Source organism: Muntiacus reevesi, chromosome 2 (assembly GCF_963930625.1).
Source record: "Muntiacus reevesi chromosome 2, mMunRee1.1, whole genome shotgun sequence".
NCBI classification, from domain to species: Eukaryota; Metazoa; Chordata; class Mammalia; order Artiodactyla; family Cervidae; genus Muntiacus; species Muntiacus reevesi.
This window is the reverse complement of record NC_089250.1, coordinates 242,214,392-242,241,404: the sequence shown is the minus strand read 5'-3', so window position 1 is coordinate 242,241,404 and position 27,013 is coordinate 242,214,392. Positions and strand designations below refer to the sequence as shown.

Below are 27,013 nucleotides of genomic sequence, written 5' to 3'. Positions count from 1 at the left end.
TCCCAAGAGACCTTGTATTTTTTTTTTGCTGTTGTTTTTAATCATGATAAGAACACTTTACATGAGCTCTGTCTTTTTAACAGGTTTTTAAGGATACAATACAGTATTGTTAACTATAGCCACAGCCTCGTGCAGAATGTAACTGATACTTTATAGCGACTTCTCATTTCTCCCTTCTCCGAGGCCAGCTGGGCAACCAGCATTCTATGCATCTATGACTCTGACTGTTCGAAGTGCCTAATATAAGTGAAAGTTGCTCAGTTGTGTCCAGCTCTTTGCAACTCCATGGACTATACAGTCCATGGAATTCTCCAGGCTAGAATACTGCAGTGGATAAGCTGTTCCCTTCTCCAGCAGATCTTCCCGACTCAGGAATTGAACCAGGGTCTCCTGCCTTGCAGGTGGATTCTTTACCAATTGAGCCATCAGGCAAGCAAGAGCCCAGGTGGATTATAAGTGGAATCGTGCTATATTATCCTTCGGTGACTGGTTTCTTTTACTGAGCACAGTGTCCTCCAGGCTCATCTTTGTTGCTGCACATTACAGAATTTTCTTCTTTTTGAGGCTAAACAATATTCCATTCTGTCTATATACTACATTTTCTTTACCCAATCATCTGCTGATGGACGTTTACATTGTTTCCACATCTTAGCTATTGTGAATAATGCTACAGTGAATGTGGGGGTGCTAATATGATTTCAGTTCTTTTGAATAAATGCCCAGAAGTGAGATTGCTGAATCATACGGTCGTTCTATTTTAATTTTTTAGGAACTTCCATATTGTTTTCCATCACTGCTGCATCACTCTGCTTCCCCGCGAACAGTCTATGGGGGTCTAGTATCATACAAGGAGTCTTTTAAAAGCAGTGAAAGCTTGGTCACTTAGTTCCTGCTCACTTTTAGCCAATTAAAATTTGAATGTTTCCCATTTCAAAAGTTTAAGCTTATCCAAGTCATTTCCCCCCAATTTAGTCACATGGTCACCCATTCATTCACATTACTAGATATATACATATATGTATGCATATAAATAGCATTTATGATATATATATGTATATATATGTCACATATGGTATGGTATACACATATCTATATCTATGGTTTAGATATAGATATACAGAAACACTTGTTTTCTTAAGTGACTCCTATAGAGACAGAGCCTCTGCCCTCATGGACATTGTTCTATAGTAAGGAAATGAGTTACACAGCTGTGTTAAATTCAAGTCTTTCACAATTATTTAACCTTTAATGCGATCTGAAAATGATAAGCAAAGCTATATTATTTTTAGGCTCACATAGAAGAAGAGGTTTCCTAGTTTTCTAAGGAATTGCAATAGAAAGAACCACAGATACTCAATGATGCTAAAGTGGAAATATCTCACACTCTAGAGAAACTAGTATTAATCTAGAGAGTGAACTGTGTGTATATTTTCTCTCTTTTTTTGTTCTGTACCTTCCTCCCTCCCTCTTCTTTCTCTCTTACTATAAAGAGGAGATTTGGGTAGAAAAAGTCTCCTTTTTCCCCTTAAAGGAATAATAAATAATGTGTGATGCAGTGACTTTAGAATTCTGGGACTAGCAGAACTCAGATAATATTATTTATTAAAGCAGTTAGAGCAACCAGTAGAGCAATTAGAGCCAAAAAGCTGAAAACTTGTAGATGGAATTTTTGATACTTGAAGTGCATGCGAGAAAATGTTAAAATGGTTTCTTTAGGCATAATAACAAAAGCTAGAATGAAATTAAACAGTGAGAAAGAAACAGTTGGAGTTCAGTGAAATATAATAACTGATTCATAACTAAGGGGTTTATTTCATTATTAGTGACTCTAAATAGCATCTTCACTTGCAGTTGGTTCAAAATTGCATCTTCCTGTAAATTTGCCATACAGAGGCTGCAAACCAATGTTTAGCAAAACATTTCTTTATAATTTAAAGTGCATTTATGCCTGTTAAATCTGAAAAATAGATATATACCACTTTTCTCCAAGAGCAGCATCTCCCTAGCTGTGCTCTAAGGAGCATCGCTAGGACTAAAGACGGTGTGACCAGATCAATGCCAACTCCAGTTTCTTTGCACTAGGATTTCATAGATAAGTTAATTGGCACAGCTGCCTTGCACTCTTTAAGAAGAGATTTAATCTTTGAACTTTCTGTAGAGAATCAAGCATCTGAAGTAAAGGACACTCAGGCTTCTATGCTGGTCCGAGCTCTAGATTCTAATCCAGCCAGCATTGCAACTATCATGACACTTATTCCTATTTCTTAAGAGAATACATGTCTATATGTTATTATAATATATAAATTTGCCCCCTTTCCTTTCCATAGACCATTCTTAAGGTGGGTGGGGGGATGTTCCATGAGTAAATAGTTTAAACTCTGCTACATGAGGCCAGAAGTCACTCAACTATAGCCTGTGTCCCGAATCTGGCTATAGTTTTTTTTTTAAGTTTTATTGGAATGCAGCCATGCTCATTCTTTTATGCCCAAGAACTGCAGTGGAGTCACTGTAACGGAGACAGCATGATCTGCAAAGCCTAAGATATTTACTTTACAAAAGAGTTTGTCATCTCCTGTGGTATACTGGTAAGAGCTTTTCATCAGTAATTTTAACAGTTGATTCTCACATAATTTCTGGATCTTATTCTGTCTAGAAAACTCCATAGAGAGAGGATTAAAAAACATACTTAAAAAAAAAATCTGTTGTAGTCAAAGAAATTCTTTGTGTTAGAATCCAGTTGTCTATCATGGAGTTGACATCCTCCGTGCTTGCCTTAGAACCCTCCGGAGGTTAGTTCTATGGGGCCCCTGACAGTGTGCGCTTACTTTGAATCTCCCGGACAAAACTGGCTTCATGTAGCATAGCAGCAGCAGTAGCATCACTTTTGGAGAAATCACCATGACTACCATGCCTTTGTGCTCAGTCGCTTCAGTCAAGTCCAACTCTGCAACCCTGTGGACCGTAGCCCACCAGGCTCCTCTGTCCATGGGATTCTCCAGGCAAGAACACTGGAGTGGGTTGCCATGCCCTTCTCCAGGGGATCTTCCCGACCCAGGAACAGAACCCTCATCTCCTGCATGGCAGGCAGATTCTTTATTGCTGAGTCACCGGGGAAGCCAATAACTATCATACAGACTGTGAAAGCGCATCATGAAAAAGACCTGGATGCTTCCTCGCTTGGAGTGGGGAATATATTTGTTTCTTGCATGAATTTCTCATAATACCTGATTTTTCTACCTGCCCCTTCCATTCTCTAGACCTCAGTGATGATTACAATTCAGTGGTTTTTAGAACTGAGGTTGGTGATTTTCTGAACCAAATTAGTCTCTGCATTTCAGTGTCTTGGCAAAACCTCTGATCCCAGCAGCATTTCTCTCTCTCTGAAAACATGAGGTGACATGAAATAGAAATTCACTTGGAATAGATTTGCTGAAGCATGTTTGACAAAGTCTCCAATACGAGAGTAGATATTTAACGAGTCATACTGGAAGTATCTTGTGGACCTTTAGTCATGCCTGTTTAGTGGTTTAGTGCAGTGCCCTTCACAGGTATCTCATTTATCTTATATTACATGAACTCTGTGAATTGCCCATATTCTTATTCCCATATTCTCATTAAAAACATGGGTTACAGGTTGTTTTCCCTGGAAGCAGATGGCATTGGAAGTACAAGCTGTTTGTTAGAGAGCAGCACCTGTGACCGGGAGGGGCTAGAAACAGGTGGGCAGGGGGCGCGGTTAACCTGCAGTGGAGGCCTGGCAAAGCCTTGACCTCATCCAATGGGATGTGTATCGATCATCAGAGGAGTCCTAAGTCCTGCCAAATTGGTAGTGTCTTTATCCCTCTGCTGGCTTAATCTCCAAGTAACATAGGACAATCTCTGAAAATGAGGCAGATTCTAAGGAGCTGATATTTAGAGGGTTTCCCTTGACTGCTCCTCCTACAGCTCTGGTGTCCTTCCTTAAAGGGGCACCTGCCCTGCATCTTCAGATCCATCCGGGACAAGTGTAGGGAATGTCTTTACTGATGGAGTAATTTGACTAACTTCACCCTGCTAGCCATCTAGCTGCAAAGTCACATGCAACTATCACACTGTGGTGTGGTGGCAAATATAGATCTGTTCTACATTTTGAGATGCAGGCTCTAAAGCAGCAAATTGATTTAGCCGAACTGTTTCCAGCATGGTACAGTAAACCTGACTAATAATAATAAAAAAAAATCAAGGTTCACGTATTAATAAACTATTTTAAAACAAGTGACCTAGGGTGCTTTAAAAAAGCATAGGAAGTTTGAAAGAGGGGAAAAAATGGGAAAAGTGCTTATCTGGGGTTTAAAATGTTTTTATTTTTTTCTGATGGGTGAAGTCTCTGTACCCTCTAGGGAAAAAAACTTAATAATAACATTTATATTCTGAAAGAAACAAAGCTGCTTGTATAGGCTGAGCTGTGTTATCTAACATTATTATACTCATAAGGCAAAATAAATCCCCTATTTTGCATCCCAGCAAAGGGAGATTGACACTCTTATCTGATGTTCAAATATTTATGGGAGTCATTTCAACAAAGCCTTTAGTTTTCCTTATATTTCTACATTCTGATTTGACACAATGTATTATACAACCTTGCTTTTGATAAAGGACAATCAGATTTGACTTAGTGTTGCAGAGGAAAATGTAATATTGCATATTTAATAAGAGGACATGTTAAAAGATAGAGAAATGCCATTTCCATCCATCTATCAGATGTTTATTAGTTCTCTTCTGTGTGTTTGAAGTCAGTTTGTTGGCAAGTGGAATAGGCTTAGGTGAAATACCTATAAATGGGCCTCACGGTACAAGTCAAGTTTGGGATAGTCAACTGAGGTATGTATGAATAACTTTATGGTAAATGAAAATAAAGTTTATGGAAGTCCTTAAGAAGGTTCAAAGTTATGAAAGATGTATTTAATGGTGCAAAGGACAGCACAAGATCTAAATATCCTTTAAAATCAAGGATATGAAACTGCAGAACAGATGTGGAAAGGGAGCAGAGCCCATGGAATGGCTAAGTTGGAGGATGGGATCTACACTGGAGAAAGGGGAAACATGTTTGGAGCACGTTTATGAAGTACATGCTATTAGGCTTTGCACTTGCATGAAAGCATAAGACTAGATTAGACCATGTGGTCAGGCAGTGTGTTTTAGGGATGAACATTTTTGGTAAAAAATACTTTTGACCTCCTAGAAAGATGTTATCTGGCTGAATATAGGAATGGTGTGCTTATGTTATTTTTGTTGTGACAGCAAGTAAACAAGCTATTTCAGTCTAAATGAACTTCCATTTCTTAAAGAGTTAATAGGATGCATCTTTTTAAGTTGTTTTTCTTTTAATGTGGACCATTTTTAAAGTTTTTATTGAGCATGTTACAACTTTGCTTCTCTTTTGTTTTGGTTGTTTGGCCTTGAGTCATGTGGGATCTCATTTCTGAGATCAGGGATCGAACCTGCACCCCCTGCATTGGAAGGTCAAGTCTTAACCACTAGACCACCAGGGGAGTCCCAACAGGCTACATCTTGTTCACCTCTTACTTTCTAGCACTTACCATAAGACCTTAGCACTTACTGAGTCTGAATGCCCAATTAAAATTTTTAAGTGTATATAAATAACTTTAGGAAATTTTCAAAAAACCTACTTTTATATGCACTACTCTTATTTCTTGGGTGTACAGTGTTTTCCATAAATACATATTTTTCTATATAATTAATGGTTCTGACAAAAATTGGACAAATGTAAAATCAAATACCACCATTCTGACAGCTATTCAACACTGACTAATAATTGATTAAGTGTCAGATATTATGGTCAGGAGATCACACTTATTATCTCATTAACTTTGTGGCTGAGTAAAAATGTGTGTTACCCTCATTTTATGCCTCGAAGCATTGAGAGTCATAGCAATTTATGTAGGCTACATAAGTAAAAGGAGGATTAACTAAGAAATTAATATACAGGGCTTAGCAGACAGGCCAAAAATTAGGAAGGTCATGATAAATGCATGATAAATACATGAAATATATTATTAAATCTCAATTCTGGGTATGGTCTCATGGTCCATACAGCTACACAATGATGTATTTCCATCTCACACCATCTCTTCCTTATTGTCCATGTAGCATTCATCAACTTTGCATATTCTTTCTTATAGGGAAAAGTCATTATTGGCCTGATTGACAGCCCCAAGCAGGTAACTAAGTGAGTTAAAAGCTACTCTTCACTGCTAACTGTCCCTGTCAGCCTTGGGTCGTTGTGAGCCTCTTGAGATTTATGGGAGTTGTTGGGATTCCTGTGACCTGAGGGTGAACAGTGAGAATCAAGGTTATCATGGGTGTAAAAGATTTTATCCTCACAACTCCTAATCTCCCATCATAAAAAGACACACCAGAGGGAAGTATCAGATACCTGCTATAAGCTACAGGTACCATTTCTGGAAAGATTTAATTACATTTTGCTAGTCTTTTTCTTTTTTTTTTTTAAATGTAATGTCCTTTTTCAATTAGCTGCTTTTAGGGTTTCACTCTCTCTCTTTTTTTTTGGATAATTTGTGTATTTAATTCTTCTTGGTTGCACTGGGTCTTCATTGCTTTGCTCAGGTTTTTTCTGGTTGCTGCAAGTGGGACTCTGTCGGGGTGCATGGGCACAGGGCTTCAGTAGCGGAGACTCTGAGGTCCTAGCATGCTTGGGTTTCAGTAGTCATGGCCCACGGTCTTCCCCGACCAAGGACGGAACCCGCGTCCCCTGCATTCACAGGCAGATTACTACCCACTGTATCACCAGGGAAGTCCATATTTTGCTCATCTTTATGTGAACTGTTTGACCAGCTTGGTGTATCTTGTGATTAATTAGATAAATATGGCTAAAAGGAGACAAAGAAAGAGAATTATCTAATTCCAAAGCAATGTAGATTAATAGAAGAGGGTTATGAGCTTTCCACAAGGCTGTTGCTTCAAAATTCCGTAATGTCCCTTACTTACTGTATCCAAATAATCACCATGTCCTGTTTATTTTAGTTACTAAGCTCAAACACCATCATATTTGCCCCCCCCCCTCACTTTTTTTTTTGGCTGCACCGTGCCTTGCAGGGATCTTAGTTCCCCAACCCGGAATAGAACCGGGCCCCCTGCAGAAGCAGATTCTTAGCCTCTGGACCGCCGGGGGCTCCCAAGCACTGTCCTCTCTAAGGTGAGTAGTTATAGCAGCCCCGCTTGCTTTTTCCTGCCCTTTGATCCCACGTGGCTGCCCCAGTGATCTCTAACTCAGTTTAGGTCTGTGCTGATATGGTAGCCACGAGCCAAATGTGGCTCTTTGATGGAAATAAAATGAATTTAAATTAAATATGACCACGATTTCAATTTCTCAGTCACACTAGCTAGATTTCAAGGGCTACATAGCCACAGAGAGCTAGTGCTCAGCATCTTGGACAAAGCACGTTTGTACAATCCAGAAAGTTCTGTGGGATCCAGCTGTGGTTTAGATCATGTCATTCTCCTCCTGTGTTTTGTTCAAGTGGCTCCCTATTTCCTGCAAGTGAAAAAACTTAATTCTTCAACATGGTTTCCAAGGTCCTTCCTGATGCCCTCCCCCGCACTGAATCCTGAATTTCAACAATACTGTCATTTGTTACAGTCTTTGAAAATACTGAACATCTTCCTAACTCTGACCTTTCATATTCGCTGTTTCTTTTGATAGGAGTATTTTAGTAATATTTTATACAATCTCATCCCTTTTCTTTTTCATGAATACATCACTGTAAGCTTTAAAAATCTTGTTTCCTTTCATTGTCTTTCTCTACACGTAGACTCAGTTACATGAAAGCGAGGCTATGTCTTTCTTGGCAACTAACACAATGCCTTGCATATAAGAAACACTCAGTAAAGAGTGAAGGAAAGGGGGATGGAAGGGTAAGATGAAAGGAAGGATGGGAATGAAATGACAGGTTGCTCATCTGTCAGACCTTAGCTCTCACCACGCCTAGCCCGGTCCTTAATTCTATCACTGCCTAAACAAACCCAAGATTTCCTTCATGTATTCCTTTCTGCTGGGGATGCTCTCCCTACATACTCTACCTGGAAAACCCCTACTCTTTCTTCCTGTCCCCAAACAGATGCTGCCGCATCATGGTGTCATCTTTGACCACCCTCCCCTCTCCCAGGTACATCTAGGGACCCTTTCTAGCTGCAGTATAACAATGACCTTATTACAGTGCTTGCCATTTTTCATTGTAAGTAATGAGAAAAACACAACCGGTGTGTCTGAGAGGAGGCTTTGCTCAAGCATTTAGCATCATACTTGACCAAAAGAAGCAGTCACTAAGCCTTTATTGAATTAAATAAAAAATGAAAATTTTACATTAATCTTTTAAATGTAAAGCATTCAATTTTTTTCATATTTTTGTCATCATATCGGATTTAGAGCTCTCAGTGATAAATAATTATTTTGATGACTCAGGGAGAAAATTAGGATTTCTCTGAAGATATTATGTAAATATTAAAGAATTAATCATGAATTAGGTTTTATCTGGGACTCACTAATGTTGGTCTTGTGACTGCAGAAATTTATACATGGGAGTTTGACTTTATGATGGTATCTTTTCAAGGTATGAGTGAAACAAACTATAAAACAAACACACGCTCAGAAAATGGGATGTCCTCTGAACCAACAGATTTAGCATCTGAGATTTCTATTTGTGACCCTAAGTACGTGAAGGTATCTGAAGATGATTGTTTTAGGTGGATATGCTTTATCCTTTGACGGACAGGGAGGCCTGGTGTCTGCAGTCCATGGGGTCGTGAAGAGTCCAACACACCTTGGTGACTAAACAATAACATCAGAATCTTTCAAATACAGTATTGTTGTTGTTTAAAAATACCTAGACATTTGTCAGAGTGTCTAACTAGAAATAATGATAAATATTCAGTGTGAATCTGCATTTAAAAAGCAAAAGGAGGACATCCCTAGCAGTTCAGTGGTTAAGACTTTGCCTTCCATTGCAGGGGGTGCAGCTTTGATCAGGGATCGGGAAGCTAACATCCCACATGCCTTGTGGCCAAAAAACCAAAACATAAAACAGAAGCAGTATTGTAACAAATTCAATATAGACTTTAAAAATGATCCACAACAACAATCTATTAAAAAAAAAGCAAAAGGAAATTTCCAATGCATTACCTAAGGGGACTAACCTTAAACTTTAAAAGAAGGCAGTCCTATTGTTCTCATTTTTCAGATGAAGAAACTAAGGATAGAAATATAAATTGGCCTCGAGGAGACATTAGGAAGAAAAGGGTCTTTCTCTTGGAAAACCATCAGGTGTTTCACAAATAATGTACTAGTAATAATATAGTCCAGAGTAACTTTTGAAAGAAAATTATTTATCTTTATCTGATTATTAAGATAACTGGTGTAGCTTCTCATGTACCTTCCAGAATTTAATTTACATTCTTCCTTTCTGACACAAGTCACTGGGAGTGAAAAAGGCTCCTTGATATTGGAAGCTTGGTGCTGATCATCCTTAAAATATTCCTGATATTATCAGAGCTTGATGTTCTTTATTGCAAACAAGAAACAGAAATTCAGCAGGGACAGAGGGTCTCTGCAGGTGTCGTATAGGGGCAAGGTTGGGAAGAGGGGGTAGGAGATGCTTTAAATGAACAAATGAATGACTGTATATGCACATATAATATTTGTATGTTGACAGTAAAATCTGTCTTATACATACATAAACAAGATACAGGATTTTGTGCCAAATGTTGGTATGAACTGTAAATAGTTGGGCTGATAATTGAGTAAAACATATGATTCAGGTAAAAGTTGTACATTGCAGCAATGCAGAAAGGGTGCTATTTTCCAATATAGTAATATCCAATTGCCCATTTTGACCTATTCTCAACCACTGCAATAGTGATATCTTTTAGTATGAACTTCTGACCTCTGCGAACTACTCTTGATTGAGTGAACTGGTGACAAAGTTTGCACTCATGGTCAGAGCGCAGTAGGTTCAATTAGGTCCCCAACAGAGTGCTAAGCATCCAGGTAGGAATTTCCTCGCATCCGTAGCCTTAACTTCACAAAGTGCAATGATGAAGTCGTTAGCATTCATTTCTAAGACATACTGCTATAGGTTAGAGGAATATTAACATGGAAGCAAGCCAGGATAGTTGTTGGAATAAAATGGGAAAGTTGAAATAGGGTGTCTGTGAATATTGATTATCACGGGTGATGCAGTTTCTAAACCATCTTCATTGTTATAGAATGAGAATGTCTGTTTGCAAAATTGCCATCATTAGGATTGGCGTTATTAATAATGTGGTCCAAGGAGCCTGTTTTCTCACATACCACGCCCTACTGTGTTAATAACTTTCTTCTTATTGTGGCAGGATGACTCTCCAAAATATATTCTGGTCTCTTTGAATGAGTTCTGTTGTCTCAAAGACATCTTAAATAAATCTGTAAAAGAACAGCAAATCCAACAGATGTGTATTTTCAAGAAATTAAAATGAAGACTTCAGGGTCCAGGATAATGGGACATGTGTACACCCGTGGCTGACTCCTGTTGATGTATGGCAAAAACCACCACAATATGTTAAAATAATTAGCCTCCAATTAAAATAAATAATTTAATTTTTAAAAAATTAATAATTTTTAAAACCCTGCAAGTATTCAGAGAAATGTTCGAGTCAGCACAGAATTTATATAATGTAGAACTCTGTTAATAAGTTTGTGATTAAAAAAAGAAATTAAAATGACTTCAATACTGGAAATGCAAACCCTATGACTTTTAAGATGTGAATTAGAAGACACTGAACTTTTCTATAGATAGAATGGGAACCAAATTCTTTTTTCTTCTGTTCTTATCCCATCTTACTCCTTTTCTCATACTTCTTTGGCATGATGTTTCCTGCATAATGACCACCCATGCTTGATAAACGCTTATGCATCTTTCCAACAGTGAGTTATGGAATAACTGTAGTACAAAATTCCAACCAATGTGAAGTAAGAATCAAACGATCTCTTTTTGTTTTGAAGGGCAAAAGTCCAGCAAATGCTTAATTGTAGAATAATAGGAAGGACAACCTTAAGGAAAAGAAGATCAGTGAAGACTCGGGCCAGGTCCCGAAGGCTCCTTGTGGATGAGTACTAAGCAAAGAAACCCAGTATAGCCTCATCAGCTCGGAGTCTATTTTGAAAAAGGTGATGACCTGTATAGATGAACACTATGAAGGGATCGGGCTTCCCAAGTAGTGCTAGTGGTAAAGAACCTGCCTGCCATTGCTGGGGATGTGAGATGTGGTTTGGACCCCTGGGTCAGGAAGCTCCCCTGGAGGACAGCATGGCAACACACTCCGGTGTTCTTACATGGAGAATCCCATGGATAGAGGAGCCTGGCAGGCTGCCGTCCACAGAGTCGCACAGAGTCAAACACGACCTAGCACGCACTCATGCACATGAAGAGATTTGAAATATTTTTCTAGTGTCACTTGGGAAACTACTAAAGGATGTGAATGGTCGTTTTTATTTATATCTTTCTATTTCTAGTGAAGCAACTTAGCATGCATGCATGCATTTCTAGTTATTCATTTTCACAGTCATTCTGGGCTTAAAGAATTGCCTATTAATTAACCAATTAGTTTGCTGTATCTGAGTCATGTATTCATTCATTTATTTCAGAGAACCATTCTGTGAAGTATTAATAGATCCTTCCTCCTATTTATAGATGAGCCTATGAGATTATGACCAATTACACTGTTTCAGTGAGATCTCACAGGTGAGATTCCCCTGAAGGTTTTCTGGTTTCTATGTTTCTTTCACTTTATCTGCTGCTATTCAGATAGATACTGGGAACCCTAGAAAACAGTGTGACTTACTTCTAGTTCTGAGACATTTATGCAAAATCAGTTTATTGTGATCCACACAGTCAAAGGCTTTGGCATAGTCAATAAAGCAGAAATAGATATTTTTCTGGAACTCTTGCTTGTTTGATGATACAGTAGATGTTGGCAATTTGATCACTGGTTCCTCTGCCTTTTCTAAAACCAGCTTGAACATCTGGAAGTTCACAGTTCAAGTATTGTTGAAGCCTGACTTGAAGAATTTTAAGCATTACTTTTCTAGCGTGTGAGATGAGTGCAATTGTGCAGTAGTTTGAGCATTCTTTGGCATTGCCTTTCTTTGGGATTGGAACGAAAACTGACCTTTTCCAGTCCTGTGGCCGCTGCTGAGCTTTCCAAATTTGCTGGCATATTGAGTGCAGCACTTTCACATTGTCATCTTTCAGGATTTGAAATAGCTCAACTGGAATTCCATCACCTCCACTAGCTTTGTTTGTAGTGATGCTTCCTAAGGCCCACTTGACTTCACATTCTAGGATGTCTGGCTCTAGGTGAGTGATCACACCACTGTGATTATCTGGGTCGTGAAGATCTTTTTTGTACAGTTCTTCTGTTTCTCTTGAGAAACCTGTATGTAGGTCAGGAAGCAACAGTTAGAACTAGACATGGAACTACAACTGGTTCCTAATAGGAAAAGGAGTACGTCTAGGCTGTATATTGTCACCCTGCTTACTTAACTTATATGCAGAGTACATCATGAGAAACGCTGGACTGGAAGAAGCACAAGCTGGAATCAAGATTGCAGGGAGAGATGCAGATGATATGCATCTGATATGCATCAGATATGCAGATGATACCATCCTTATGGCAGAAAGTGTAGAACTAAAGAGCCTGTTGATGAAAGTGAAAGAGGAGAGTGAAAAAGTTGGCTTAAAGCTCAACATTCAGAAAACTAAGATCATGGCATCTGGTCCCGTCACTTCATGGCAAATAGATGGGGAAACAGTGGTTGACTTTATTTTTGGGGACTCCAAAATCACTGCAGATGGTGATTGCAGCCATGAAATTAAAACACACTTACTCCTTGGAAGGAAAGTTATGACCAACCTAAGCAGCATATTAAAAAGCCGAGACATTACTTTGCCAACAAAAGTCCATCTAATCAAGGCTATGGTTTTTCCAGTGGTCATGTATGGATGTAAGAGTTGGACTATAAAGAAAGCTGAGCACAGAAGAATTGATGCTTTTGAACTGCAGTGTTGGAGAAGACTCTTGAGAGTCCATTAGACTACAAGGAGATCCAACCAGTCCATCCTAAAGGAGATCAGTCCTGGGTGTTCATTGGAAGGACTGATGTTGAAGCTAAAACTCCAATACTTTGACCACCTGATGCCAAGAGGTGACTCATTTGAAAAGACACTGATCCTGGGAAAGATTGAGGGCAGGAGGAGAAGGGTATGATAGAGGATGAGATGGTTGGATGGCATCACCGACCTGATGGACATTGGCTTGGGTGAACTCCAGGAGTTGGTGATGGACAGGGAGGCCTGACATGCTGCAGTTCATGGGGTCACAGGTCACAAAGAGTCGGACATGACTGAGCAACTGAACTGAACTGAACTGATGCAAAATCATGACATCTGAAGAACTTGCCTGGTACACTGGATTCTAAAAATTAAGTCTTTCCTTCAGGTTTGCTGTTAATTTAACCCACCCTGTTTCTCTTTGAAATTATTCTGTTAATTGGTGTCAGAAGACAGTCTATATCCGAGTCTTGTAGCTGAGTGTGCATGCACGTGTCGCTTCAGTCGTGTCTGACTCTCCGTGACCCTATGGACTGTAGCCCGCCAGGCTTCTCCGTGGGATTCTCCAGGCAGGAATACTGGAGTGGATTGCCAATGCCCTCCTCCAGGGAATCTTCCCGACCCAGGGATCGAACTCACGTCTCATTATGTCTCCTGCATTGGCAGGTGGGTTCTTTGCTACGAGCACCACATGGGAAGCCCCATAATTGACTGTGGTTTCCCTTTATTATTCTGATGGAGCTGTGTCATAGAGTGGAATGAACAGGAGGAGAGAGGAGAAACTGAGGTAGCTGAGTGAATGGTGGCAGCTTAGAAGCCTGAGGAAAGCAAGCTGAAACTTTGAGCAATGGAGTGGCATAGCTATTGCTGGGGAGCAAGCATCCTCTGAGAGTGTTCCTAAAAATGGCATGTGGGGTGCAGGTTTTTTTTTAAATCCAAACTTGTGTTAAAATGTAATTAATTTTAACTATGATAACAAACACTCATGTAGTATTCAACATGAATAAAAAGTGAATGTGTCCAATGATGCTTTGAACTTGGAACAGTTTGTTCATGGGATGGAGATTTGGTTGGAAAAGGTGGTAGAAAAATGGACGCTAAAATGATGCTGGAAGTGCAAGTAAGAGCCTATGCTCTCTCCACATGCTCCTTCTCTGAGGCTTTAGTTTGTCACTTAACGTGATACCGTCCATGCTTCTGCTTCCATGGATATGAGAACCCAGATGAACTGGTATAGGGAAAGAGAAGCAAGGAATAAAAGGATCGCAGGCTTAAATGTGAAGAGAGGCCCGGGACTCATCAGTAGAAACCTACTGTTTCCAGATAAGTAGTGACAACATCAGAGATTTTCAATAGATATTTATTGAGCACTTGTTATATGCCAAGCACTGCAATAAGTGCTCTATAGGTGTTACTTTGTCTACATCTCAGGAAACTTATTATAATTCCCATTTAACAGATTAGGTAGCAAAGGCACAAGATGATTAACAACACGATGAAATCACACCTGTGATTTTTCTTTTATTCATTTTACGAGACACCAAAGAGAGAAAGATGCAAAAAGAAAGAGGCACCTAGCACTGTGCTTGGTATACATTTGGTGTTTAACGTTCACTTATTGAGTGTGCTAAGTCTGAATTTTTGAACTATTTAGCAGTTCTGGGCAGCCTTTACCATGAAGTGTACTAGGCTATAAAATATGCGAAATGTCTATAAAGGGAGCAAGAAGCTTCTTTATACAGTCGAGGTAGACTTTAAACTGAATTTTAAACTAAGTTGTTTTTTTTTTCCCCATCAAGTTCCTCCCATTGTTTAATCTTGTAATATTATGACAGTCTTACCTTTGATCTTCCTAAAGGGCTGTATTTTATAAATTCTTATGACTCACTCCATAAAGTCTGTCATGAACTGGATCTTTAAAAAATGAGAAAAATATCCCTGTCTCTTTTATTTATTTTTTTCCCATTTATTTTTATTAGTTGAGGCTAATTACTTTACAATATTGTAGTGGTTTTGCCATGAATCAGCCATGGATTTACATGTGTTCCCCATCCCAATCCCCCTCTCCCACCTCCCTCCCCATCCCATCCCTCTGGGTCTTCCCAGTGCACCAGCCCTGAGCACTTGTCTCCTGCATCCAACCTGGGCTGGTGATCTGTTTCACCCTTGATAGTATAGTTGTTTCAATGCTATTCTCTCAGAACATCCTACCCTTGCCTTCTCCCACAGAGTCTAAAAGTCTGTTCTGTACATCTGTGTCTCTTTTTCTGTTTTGCATATAGGGTTATCGTTACCATCTTTTAATTTTTTTTTTCATTTATTTTTATTAGTTGGAGGCTAATTACTTCACAACATTGCAGTGGGTTTTGTCATACATTGACATGAATCAGCCATGGAGTTACATGTATTCCCCATCCCGATCCCCCCTCCCACCTCCCTCTCCACCCGATTCCTCTGGGTCTTCCCGGTGCACCAGGCCTGAGCACTTGTCTCATGCATCCCACCTGGGCTGGTGATCTGTTTCACCCTTGATAATATACATGCTGTTCTTTCAAAACATCCCACCCTCGCCTTCTCCCACAGAGTCCAAAAGTCTGTTCTGTACATCTGTGTCTCTTTTTCTGTTTTGCATATAGGGTTATCATTGCCATCTTTCTAAATTCCATATATATGTGTTAGTATGCTGTAATGTTCTTTATCTTTCTGGCTTACTTCACTCTGTATAATGGACTCCAGTTTCATCCATCTCATTAGAACTGATTCAAATGAATTCTTTTTAACAGCTGAGTAATATTCCATGGTGTATATGTACCACAGCTTCCTTATCCATTCATCTGCTGATGGGCATCTAGGTTGCTTCCATGTCCTGGCTATTATAAACAGTGCTGCGATGAACACTGGGGTGCACGTGTCTCTTTCACATAACTCCCATAACTCTAAAAGAGACAGGGATACACACCGAGGAAATCCCTGTCTCTTTTAGAGTTATGGGAGTTAAATAACACCCAAGTGTTTTTTCCACATTTATGCTATTTATAAACTGGTAAGAAAGGGGCCTTCTCTACCACCTTCCGAGTAGGAAAATTTATGAAGTTTCATTTAATGGGACATGCTGTTATTATCGTGATGTGATGATGATGAACATATCTTCAGCACTTATTAATTACCAAAGACTGATTTATGTTTCATTTTTAATCTTCACAACCAGAGCTGTGATTTGAGTATTATATTTGGCCAGTAAAGAAACTGAGGCTCGGTGTATTTATTAATTATCCTAGAAACAACAATGTATAAATAATAGAGATATACTTTATTCCAGTGTCAAGGTTGTATGGTACAGTTTTAAATAAGGGATTACACAAACAGTGTATTTTTTTTAAAATATCAGCTTCCAAAACTCTGTCATTGTTCCCAGTGCTTCTTCTAGGCCAGAAGTGCTAGGCATTTACTGGACAGCAGTCAAATAGCCATGGAGTGTGTTTCCAACCTCGTTTTCTGTGGCCTCTGGGAAATTGGCAGATGCATGACTGTGTGAAATATCAGCAGAGAGATAATAAAATTATTAGAACCAAGCAATGCATGCAAAGTTTATTTATGAATATGATGCGGATAGTGATAATTAATCCTCTGGACATCACTTAGATCTTTTAACAGAGTGTTCATGATATCCAGAGCAAAACACATGTCTATTATTTGACAGTTAAACGTGGAACCTCATTGGTCTAATCAACAATCATTGTTCCCCAGGATAATGATTTTTAGTCTTTTATTCAGTAATACAACAAATTCAGATGTTTTGCAATGAACACTTACTTCCTCATGCTCAGGATTATTTTGCAAGCACTGTTAATTCAGCTATGTCTCTAGGTTCTTAAATCCTTTCTGAATTTCTCTAATCATCCTGGGGGTTAGGCAAGGGATTGTTTTATAAATTCCTGGTGTATAGATGCAAATCAGTGTCTTTGTTTTCTTTATATCTAAGTCTCTTTATACCTGGAGTTATGATCTTTTGGTACATGGTTTTATCAAGGAATTTAGCAACACAGTTTTCAATAAAATTAGTAGTAGTATTGTTAGTAGCTCAGTCGTGTCTGACTCTTTGTGACCCCCTGGACTGTAGCCCGCCAGGCTCCTCTGTCCATGGGATTCTCCAGGCAAGAATACTGGAGCAGATTGCCTTTCCCTTCTCCAGAGGATCTTCCCAACCCAGGGATTGAACCTGGGTCTCCTGGATCGCAAGCTGATTCTTTACTGTCTGAGTTGCAGGGAAGAAGATCCTGTCAATAAAATAAAGCACTTTTTAATATTATTTCAGAATATTTAATGATGCTTGTGATTAGTGTAGAGGATTTACAAGAATGTCTTTTTTCTTAATATTGCATCTGGTATAAGGAGTTGCAGAGAGTCGGACATGACTGAGCGACTGAACTGAACTGATAAGGAGTATGCATACCGTTTCAAATGAGAAGATACAGCTAAAGGAGCAAGGAGTTATCCATATCCCTGTATGTCTGTCTGTCTGCTATCCATCCATTTACCCACCCCTCTTTGTTGTTGTTGTTCAGTTGCTAGGTTGTATCTGATTCTTTGCAACCCCATGGACTGCAGCACGTCAGGCTTCCCTGTCTTTCACTATTTCCTGGAGTTAGATATAGATACAAATAAGTAGATATGCATAAATAGATAAGCATAAAATACATGTATATATGTTTGCAATGGAATTCACTAAAATGTTAACAGTACAAACCTACAGATGCAAAATTATGGGAAATTTTATTTTTTTCTCATAATAGCATAGTTTTATTCTTGATGATATAATAAATGTTCATAAGAACACATAAGAAAGGAAAATATGCTTAGCTTTGAATGGCCATGGAACATGTTTCATATTTAGTGTTAATGGGTACCAATAAATAGATTTCATGTATACTTCTTAGGAGGTCCCCTCAATCATGAAAGGTTTCTTCAGTTCTTCCTCCTAGATGGTATTGCACATGACCTTGGTCTTAGTTTGGGCTTCTGTAGATATGGAGTATCCTAGACTGGGTGGATTAAACGATAAATATCTGTTTCTCACAGTTTCTGGAGGCTGGGAAGTCCAAGATCAAGGCACCAGCAGATCCACTATATGGTGAGGGCATATTTTCTGGTATGGTTGTCTGCTTGAATCCTCCTTGGCAGAGAGCAGAAAGAGACAGCCTATGCCCCCTTCTTCTTTTCTTTTTTTAATAAAATCATTAATCCCACAGGAGAGCCCTATTCTAATGACTTATTCTAACCCTAATTACCTCCTAAAGGCCTTATTTCCAAATGCTATCACACAGTAGCAGTTAGGGTTTTAACATAAAAATTTAGGGGAGTTCTTTGAGGGTTTCCCAGATGACGCTAATGGTGAAGAACCTTCCTGCCAATGCAAGAGACATAAGAGATGTGGTCTCGATCCCTGGGTCGTGAAGATCTGGTGGAGAAGGGCATGGCAACCCACTACAGTATTCTTGCCTGGAGTATTCCATGGACAGAGGAGCCTGGCGGGCTATAGTATATACGGTCGCAAAGATTCAGACACGACTGAAGTGACTTAGCATACATGCGCAATCCTTATTTGAACCTCCATTTCGTCCTGTTTTAGTGTATTCTACTGCTTATTTGTGGACCAGTTTTTCTAATGATGCCTTGTGTTTCTTAGGATATTAGTAAATGTGGTAAAAAAGTAATTCCTGTATGAACTTGTTACTTAGTGTTCCCAAGAAACACTTGGCTATAGACATAGAGCATCTTAATGTCTGCCTTATCCGAAAGTTTTCTCAACAGAAGAACTACTAACCTGCCCATTAAAGTTTTAAATCTGCTAAAGTATCTAGACCAATTTTAAAAAATTATTTACCAGAGAATCAGCAAATATCTGATTTCTATGGACAGAGATGAATAGGAAAGCTAAATATAAACCTTACTTAAAACGATAACAAACCAACAGCAACAGCAACAAAAACACATACCTATTGTGCAGTCAATTCGAAGTTTCACACAAACACACATTTCCTTGGAACCACCATAAGTAATTTGCTGTCTAGCACCATCCTCCTTTGGATTTGAATTCATTGTTTTATATGGTATTTTGTGGCAACTGCTAATTATCATAAGCTGTCCAATAAAAGTGATGGATTGTCCAATTAACTCTTCATCAGCATCCATTTTTGAAGATGTTACCTATTGAAACTGATGGCAGTTTATGACCTCCATGTTGCATATGTAGCTAATGACTCCTTGGGCAATAATTATTAAGTTTCTTGTGCCTCATTCGGTCATTTTGTTTTACAAATTAGGATGCCATTGAGTTTACCAATTCATTTGGCTTCACAAGTTTGGCTCTCTAAGGATTACTAAAGGTCTGCTGTGGAATGTATAGATCATATAAACATTGAAATAGATTACAGATGTGTCTGTTTTGTAGGTTTTCCATCGACCGGCACACTGACCTGGAGAGACAATTCAACATTAATGCTGATGACGGGAAGATAACGCTTGCAACACCGCTGGACAGAGAATTAAGTGTGTGGCACAATATAACAATCATTGCTACCGAAATCAGTAAGTGCCGGGTTTGTTCATTTCTTCCTTGTGTGCCTGGCTTCAATTTATGCCTGGGGCTCATACGAGAAGTGCTCCTGTTTCTTTTAGATATTTTGGCATTAGAACTTTTGTTTCCAAGGAGACTTGGAATGCTTCATCTCAACATGAAATAACTTATGCTGTGGTAAATTACCAAAAGGTTGCAATATATGCGGGAAGGAAACATTATTACATCCAAGTATTCTTTAATCTTATACCCATTATTCAGCCATTAAAAACAATGTTTTGTGTATTAAAATATGGGAAAGATTTAGCATAAAAGGGTAGGTAAAAGTAGAATTCAAGAACTATAGAGCATAATTTAAATGGACACTAACATTTATATTATATGCAATATAGAAACTGTTGCTCACATATTTAAGTTATGCATATACACATATACATATAAATGCAGAAATTATAGAAAGAAAATTTACAGTATCAATACATATCATTTGGAGGAGATGAGATTATAGTTTGTTTTTTGTTTTTTTTTTAGAATTAATGTGTTTTACACAGTAATCGCAGTCTATTTAAAATTACATCTTCAATATAAAATTTTTCCTAAATTACATGTGAAAATGTAAGCTTTACTTTTTTTCAGTGGAGGTTCCAGGGATGTTAAAATAACATATGTTAGTCTTTCTGCCAATTTTTAATGAGCGCAGCTTCTCAGATCGCACTTACTGACACTTCAGTGGAGTCTCTAAACAATAGCTCTGTGGTGAAATTTAGTGCTCTTTTGTCTATAAGAACTTGCACTTTGCCTCACCAGTTTTGTTTTTGTTTTTTAATTGTACAGAACTTACAAAGGGGACATGATGTTCATTTTATTTCCAAGCAAAAGACATTCTGCATGTTATCGGAATACCCTCTTTCCACACAGGAGATGGAAGGATTTCACAGTTTATACAAGTTCAAGGGAGATGACAGTACATTCTTGAGGGAACTGGGATAGAAGGAATCTGAATAAGGAAACAAAAGTTCCCAGTAAAAAAGATTCATGGGTACACATATGTAAAGGACGTGAGCCCTAAACTCTGCTCTTTGCACTCTCTAAATCTGCTCTGGTTTCACAGCCAATGTCTCTGAGATTCATGATAAACTTGTCTGTAAGAAGAGTAATCTAGACCTTCAGGAAAGGCATGGATTTTCCTTGCTCTGAGATGTGGTGGTAATGTCTTCCATGGAGTCTTATTCAAAAAATAAAACACAACCACTGTGTTAAAAAGTGACCATTCAAGATTGAAGAATGCTTCTTTTGGCAAAACCTCAAGGCAGGCAAAGAAACAGCTTAATATGGAATGTAAAAGAAGCACTTTGGAAACCTATGTGATCGTCCTTATTAGGAGTACCATTTTCCTCTCTAGTACGTTGCTCTGCTAGTAGTTTATCCCTTGTAACATTAAGGGATAAAGAAAATTGAGCATCTCATTTGGTAGCTTTGATTTCTTAGCAATGTTGACCTCATCTAGATGTGAAATATTGATAATTTACAGTGTTGAAGCCGTATGTCACCTTAAACCTCTGAGAAAAGCTGTATCTATTTAGATTGGTTTGAGGCTATATAAAAATGCTCTAAAGCAGTGGTCTCCAACCTTTTTGGCACCAGGGGCTGGTTTCATGGAAGACATTTTCCATGGATCGGGGGTAAAGTAGAATGGTTTGGGACAATTCAAGCTCATTACATTTATTGTGCCCTTTATTTCTATTATGTTAGCTACGTACATAAGCTGCTATGTACATCATCTACTATGCCAGCACAACCTTAGATCATCAGACATTAGATCTCAGATCCCCAGTCTAAATGACCATAGTTATTGTTAAAGTCTGAAGGTAATAATTACCATTTAAATAATTTTCTCATATATTAAACATAATATGTTCAATATGCCTAAATTGAATATGCCTAAATCTATGACACTTCTTTTTTATGAGTTGGCTGCCTTCATCAAGAAGGCCCTGATCATAAGACTTCATGTAGTCTATTCTGTAGAGTAAAAGGAAATGAATATACAGAACAGGTGGTTAGGAAACATTTCAGGAGCAATCCAGAAACAAAAAACTCTTTTGCAAGGAATCACAGACAAGTAAGGAAGACAGATACAAAAGCAGATGCTCCAGGGTAATGAGCTGTTAACTCTAGGGTGACAAGGGTACCAAGCCCAACAGGGAAGACATTCATTTGTTCGTTCACTCAGTAATTATTTATTGAGTCTTTGGTTCTTGCCAAGCACTGTTTTAGTGACTGGGGATATAGCAGTGATGAAAACAGGCAAAAAACATCTGGTCCTCTTGGAGTTTTCTTTTTAGGGGCACCTGTGTATGAAAGAGTGAGTTGAAATCTGCTGATACATCCATAAGGAAGGACACAGAGGTGAGGAAGAAGGTGATGAGTACTGGGAATAAAAGCAGTTGATGGTGTGACCACAAACCTGCTTCAGTGAACATCTATTGATTAAAAATTACTGGATTATAGACCAGATAATTTTTCCTTTATGGCTTGAGAGAAACCACTCGAATATATCCCAGACTTAAGTTTACAGTTAGCTCCATAAAGAGACCAAACAGGAAATGGTTCTGTTCATATGGCAACCCAAAGCATTTATTTGAACCTTATAGAATTAAAAGTATGCAACCCAAACTTACCTTATTCCGTTGACATCAGTGGGAGTTATCCCATCTTTTATTGCATCTTTCTTTTGATCTTTTTTTTTTTTTTTTTGCTTAGAGATTGAAAACTAAACATTTGTTTTTGAATTTTTGCATGTAACTGTCTTAAAACCAACAAGTGTGTGCTTAGTCACTCAGTCGTGTCCAACTCTTGTGACTCCATGGATTGTAGTCTGCCAGGCTCCTCTGTCCATGGGATTCTTCAGGCAAGAATACTGGGTTGCCATTTCCTTCTCCATGGGATCTTTCCAACCCAGGGATCGAACCCATGTCTCCTTCATTGCAGTCAGACTCGTTACTGACTGAGCTAGGAGGGAAACCAACAAGATTGGAAGTATAAAAGAGAACTTTAAATTTAGCTGTAAAATATAAGCTGAGGTGGGCATAAATTTAGAAATTTTAAATGTAAAATAAGTTATGGAATTCAAAATAATAAGATCACAGAGAACTTAAGAAAAATTGGAATTACTATGAAAATGGCTTTGACACTTATTTTGACTTGGTATTATTATTGAGCACATCATGTAATGTTTATCTTCTGAAGCTGCAGATCATGTCCTGGAAAAAAATATTAAAGGGAGATTTATTGTATTTGGATGAGATGAATATTTAAAACCACCCAGGACAATAGAACCCCATAGGGGGAGGTTCTAATAAAGATAAAGAAATATTCATTCCAGGGAGAACAATTTAAAATTACTCTCAGAGCACCATCTCTTAGACAAAAGATTTAAGCAAATGAAATTAAGCTAAAAAATGGATTTTTAGGAAAGTCCATCTGTTATCTCTTAATGAGAATGGAGATGTCATCCTTTATCCTCTCGTGTCAGATTCACTTAACCAAGGCTGAGATGCTTCACTGTGCGTATTTCCCAAGTATTTCAGTGGTAATAGATCTAACTTGCCATCATGATCAACAGGCACATCTCATTACATGAGCTGGCAGCTAGATGCCCAAGTACTAACAGGAGATTAGGCTTGTATAGCGCATCTGTGCTAAGTAGCTTCGCTAGCAGCAGCCCCCTCTCTTGAAACTATCCTAAGGCTTGAAACTGCTGTGTATCATGGTGGCAAAGGCTTAAAGTAAATTTAGCTAGTTAAACATTGAAAAAGTATTATGTAATCCCCATGATGCTTTTAATTCTCACATCACTCTTTGAAAATAGGTATCATTATTGTGTGCATTTTTCTGTCAAGGAAATTCAGACAGAAGGTTAAATATCTTGCCCAGAGTCTCAAAGAGAGCAAAGGCTTCAGAGGCAAGATTGCTACCAATGCTGTTTAATTGCAGATTACATGTTCTTAGATGCCTTCTTCAGGAGGAACCCTCTCCTATATCTTCTTTTCTTCCATTCTCCCGCTTAAATTGAGCTTCTGACATTGCTATGTCATTACCTGAAGCAAGCCAATGAAATAGTTCTCTGCAAAGCAGAAGGCTGGTGCAGGAACAAGAGTGCAGTGGAGAAAAGAATAAGCCTGCATTTACTCAGAACCTCCTATTCGAACGCTTATAACCCTGGGGGGGAAAACTGCCTGCTGGACAAAGCCAAGCTTTGGAACTGTTCAGACTGGAATTCTGTTCCCATTTTTGAGATTAGGAAACTGAGGAACAGAGACTAGAAAGCAGAAAACAGTGCCTTTAGGGGACAGCGTTTTTAAATGAAGTTCACAGAGAACTTGACATATCCAGCCAACCCGTCTCCTGGATTAGTGTTTAAACCAGAGTTATGGCATTTGCCGAACACCTACGGAACCATTAACTTTATTGCAATTAATATATATTATACACATTGTTTTAATGTTGTGAAGGAAGGCAGAAAGAGGTGAGATGTTCTTCTGTTTGTATGTTTTGGTCTTTATTGGTGCTTGGTGATATTTGAGCTAAGGTTTGTCAGAAGAGGCATGAGATTCATTTAGGTTGGGCAGGGTGGTATAGACGTACCTGCGAGCCACGTAGCAACAAGCACAGCTGCCAGAGAGAGAAAGGAAACCAGGGCAGGGAGGGGATGGTAAGGGAAATGCAGTCTCTGCAGGGGCATTTCAGAGGCATCGAATGCCAATTTTAGAGTGTCCTTCTCAGAGAAAGTGGTGACGTGGGATGGAGGGTGGGGAAGCCCGCTAACATCGTGTACCTGAGAGCAGGCAGCTGACATTTACAGAAAGCAGATTGCTCTTGGTTACCTGAAAGTATTGTAAAGCAGGAAGCATATAATTGCCCATTAAATTAATCTCTTTGAGTTAGCGATAATGCATTGCTCTAACCCACTACAGTGGGCTGCACACAATATCGCAAATGAAGCTTTTCACTAATGATGGTTAACTCTCCCAGGGAACACACTAGTTTGATAGCACTTAAGGAATGTTTCTCCCTGGCATAGGGCCCAGTTGCCACAATAATTTGCTCTGTCCAACCCTGGCTACTTAGGAAAAACATATCTTTATAGGGAGCTCGTTGTTTAGAGAAATCTTAGGTCCTGGAGTTGGTGGAGTTGGCCTCATCTTGCCATATAACCCTGAGCAAATAATTTCCCTTCTCTTCAGTTTTCCCATCTATGAAATGGGAATCATAATTGTTCCTTTAAATTTAGGGTGTAGGAGCCTGGCTAGCTACAGTCCATAAAGTCCCAAACAGTCAGACACAACTGAAGCGACTTAGCACTCACACACACAAGGATTGAATTAAAAGTGATGGTACTGTACCTGTTAGCTCAAAATAACATCTATAACCTTTAGAAACTGATAAATAAATTGTACATGTTCTTGTTAATACAGCCCTAACCTTAGGTTTTGAATAATAGCTTAATTTTAAATTATTTATTTGGCTTATATTGTCTTTCATCCCTTCTCCTCCCCACAACAAGAAAACTGGTAATTGTATCCTGTGAGTTACTGCTGGGTGCAGCTGTGAAAAATCACTGCACAACCAATACACTTGTTCACTGACCTTCCTTTTGTCCCCGGTTCAGGCATGGTAGATTGGTCTGTGCCTGAAGGAAGACCATCAAAATAAAGCAGGCATATTCTTGGAGAGCCTTATTGAACTAAGGACTTCAGATTTTATACCAGGATCTTGCTCACAATATGTAATCTCTCTGTATATTGCCTGTGGCATAATCACAGCTAAAGTTTCTTTAAGATCAAAATCATTCCCTTGTATAGAATTGAGTGGAAGCAGGAACTTTCCTGGTGGTCCAGGGGTTAAGAATCCACCTTCCAGGGCAGGGGATGCAGGTTCGATCCTTAGTCAAGGAACAAAGACCTCATATGCCTCAGGGCAACTAAACATGCGCACTGCAACGCAGGACCCATGTATCACAACCAAGACCCGGCACAGCCAGAAATAAATAAATAAAAGCAAATAGACATTTAAAAAATAATTCATAATGAAAGAATTGAGTAGAAGCAGATGGAGAGAAGCCACCGTCCAGTTGGGTAACTCACAGAAGGGAACGAATGATTCAAGTCTGAAGTGCACAGTGAAATTCAGGGCTGGAGTGGTTCCGGGGCTCCCAAGTATCAGAGAAGCTGCGGCAGCACTGACTGATGTGGCTCTTGGGGAACACGGGCGTGTGGCAAGTTTCTGCGGCTATCCCCTAGCTCAGACAAGCATGCAGGGCCGTAAGGTAGCAATCAGTATTCTTAACCATAAAGGTGATAATGAAGGGAAGTGAACAATCCATTGTGGGGAAGTGAAGGGGAAGCTACGGGTTCCTGGGAAAGAGATCAGCATACAAAACAAGATTTCCTTACAGAGAAGAATGGGAATGTCATTCCGAGAGTGAGGAGAAGCAGGCCCCAGTGAGTGTCACTCGGTGGGCAGCTCACACCAGTTTTGACCACTATTGTGCCCATTTTGTGCACAACTACTCCGCTTACTTGAATATCCACTTAATGTCTCCTTTAGTTCCTCTCTGTTCCTCCTTGAATGCATCCATTCTACCGAACTCCTCCCACCGCCTCTCCATCTCTTTCGTCTCTGCCCCTCTTTTTGTTCTAGTCTGTTTAGAAAAAGCCTGCAGATTGAGGCTGGAGATACAGATTTTAACTAGGAACTCCTTTAAGACGTCACTATGACTAATAGCTCCTTAGTCCTAACCTAGAAAAACACAGAACATAAGAGGCTTCTACCCCTCTGTCTTGCCCTGGTCTTCTCTCTTATAAACCACCCTCCTCAAATCCTTGACAGTAACTCTTATTGTAGACAACTGTAGATAAAGGACAGGAGGTACACAGCGAATAGTGATTCAAGCTTTTCAGGTGCAAGTTGTAGCAAGCTGACTAGTCACAGCAAATGGTAATCTCCAGGTTTGAGGGTATTGGATAGAGGGGAGCAGGCTGGGGAGAGCCTAGATATGTGAACAGACTATGAAGACTGGATGGTAGTAGGTTGGTTTATCCTCAGTTATGGTTTTCTCTGGTGACTCAGTGGTAAAAGAATCCACCCGTCAGTGCAGGAGATGTGAGTTCCAGCCCTGGGTCAGAAAGATCCCCTGGAGAAGGAAATAGCAACCCACTCCAGTAGTCTTGCCTGGGAAATCCCATGGACAGAGGAGCCTGGTGGGCCACAG

The 27,013-nt window shown here is 39.2% G+C and overlaps 1 protein-coding gene across 2 annotated transcripts in view; it reads left to right on the top strand.

The window, feature by feature from the left end:
- CDH8 (cadherin 8) overlaps positions 1-27,013 on the top strand; it is a 395,613-nt gene that overhangs the window by 242,872 nt on the left and 125,728 nt on the right. For both annotated transcript variants that reach the window (XM_065925450.1, XM_065925449.1), the window contains one exon: positions 19,615-19,751. In XM_065925450.1, coding sequence (XP_065781522.1) covers positions 19,615-19,751 — 137 coding nt within the window. The remainder of the gene's footprint in view (positions 1-19,614; positions 19,752-27,013) is intronic.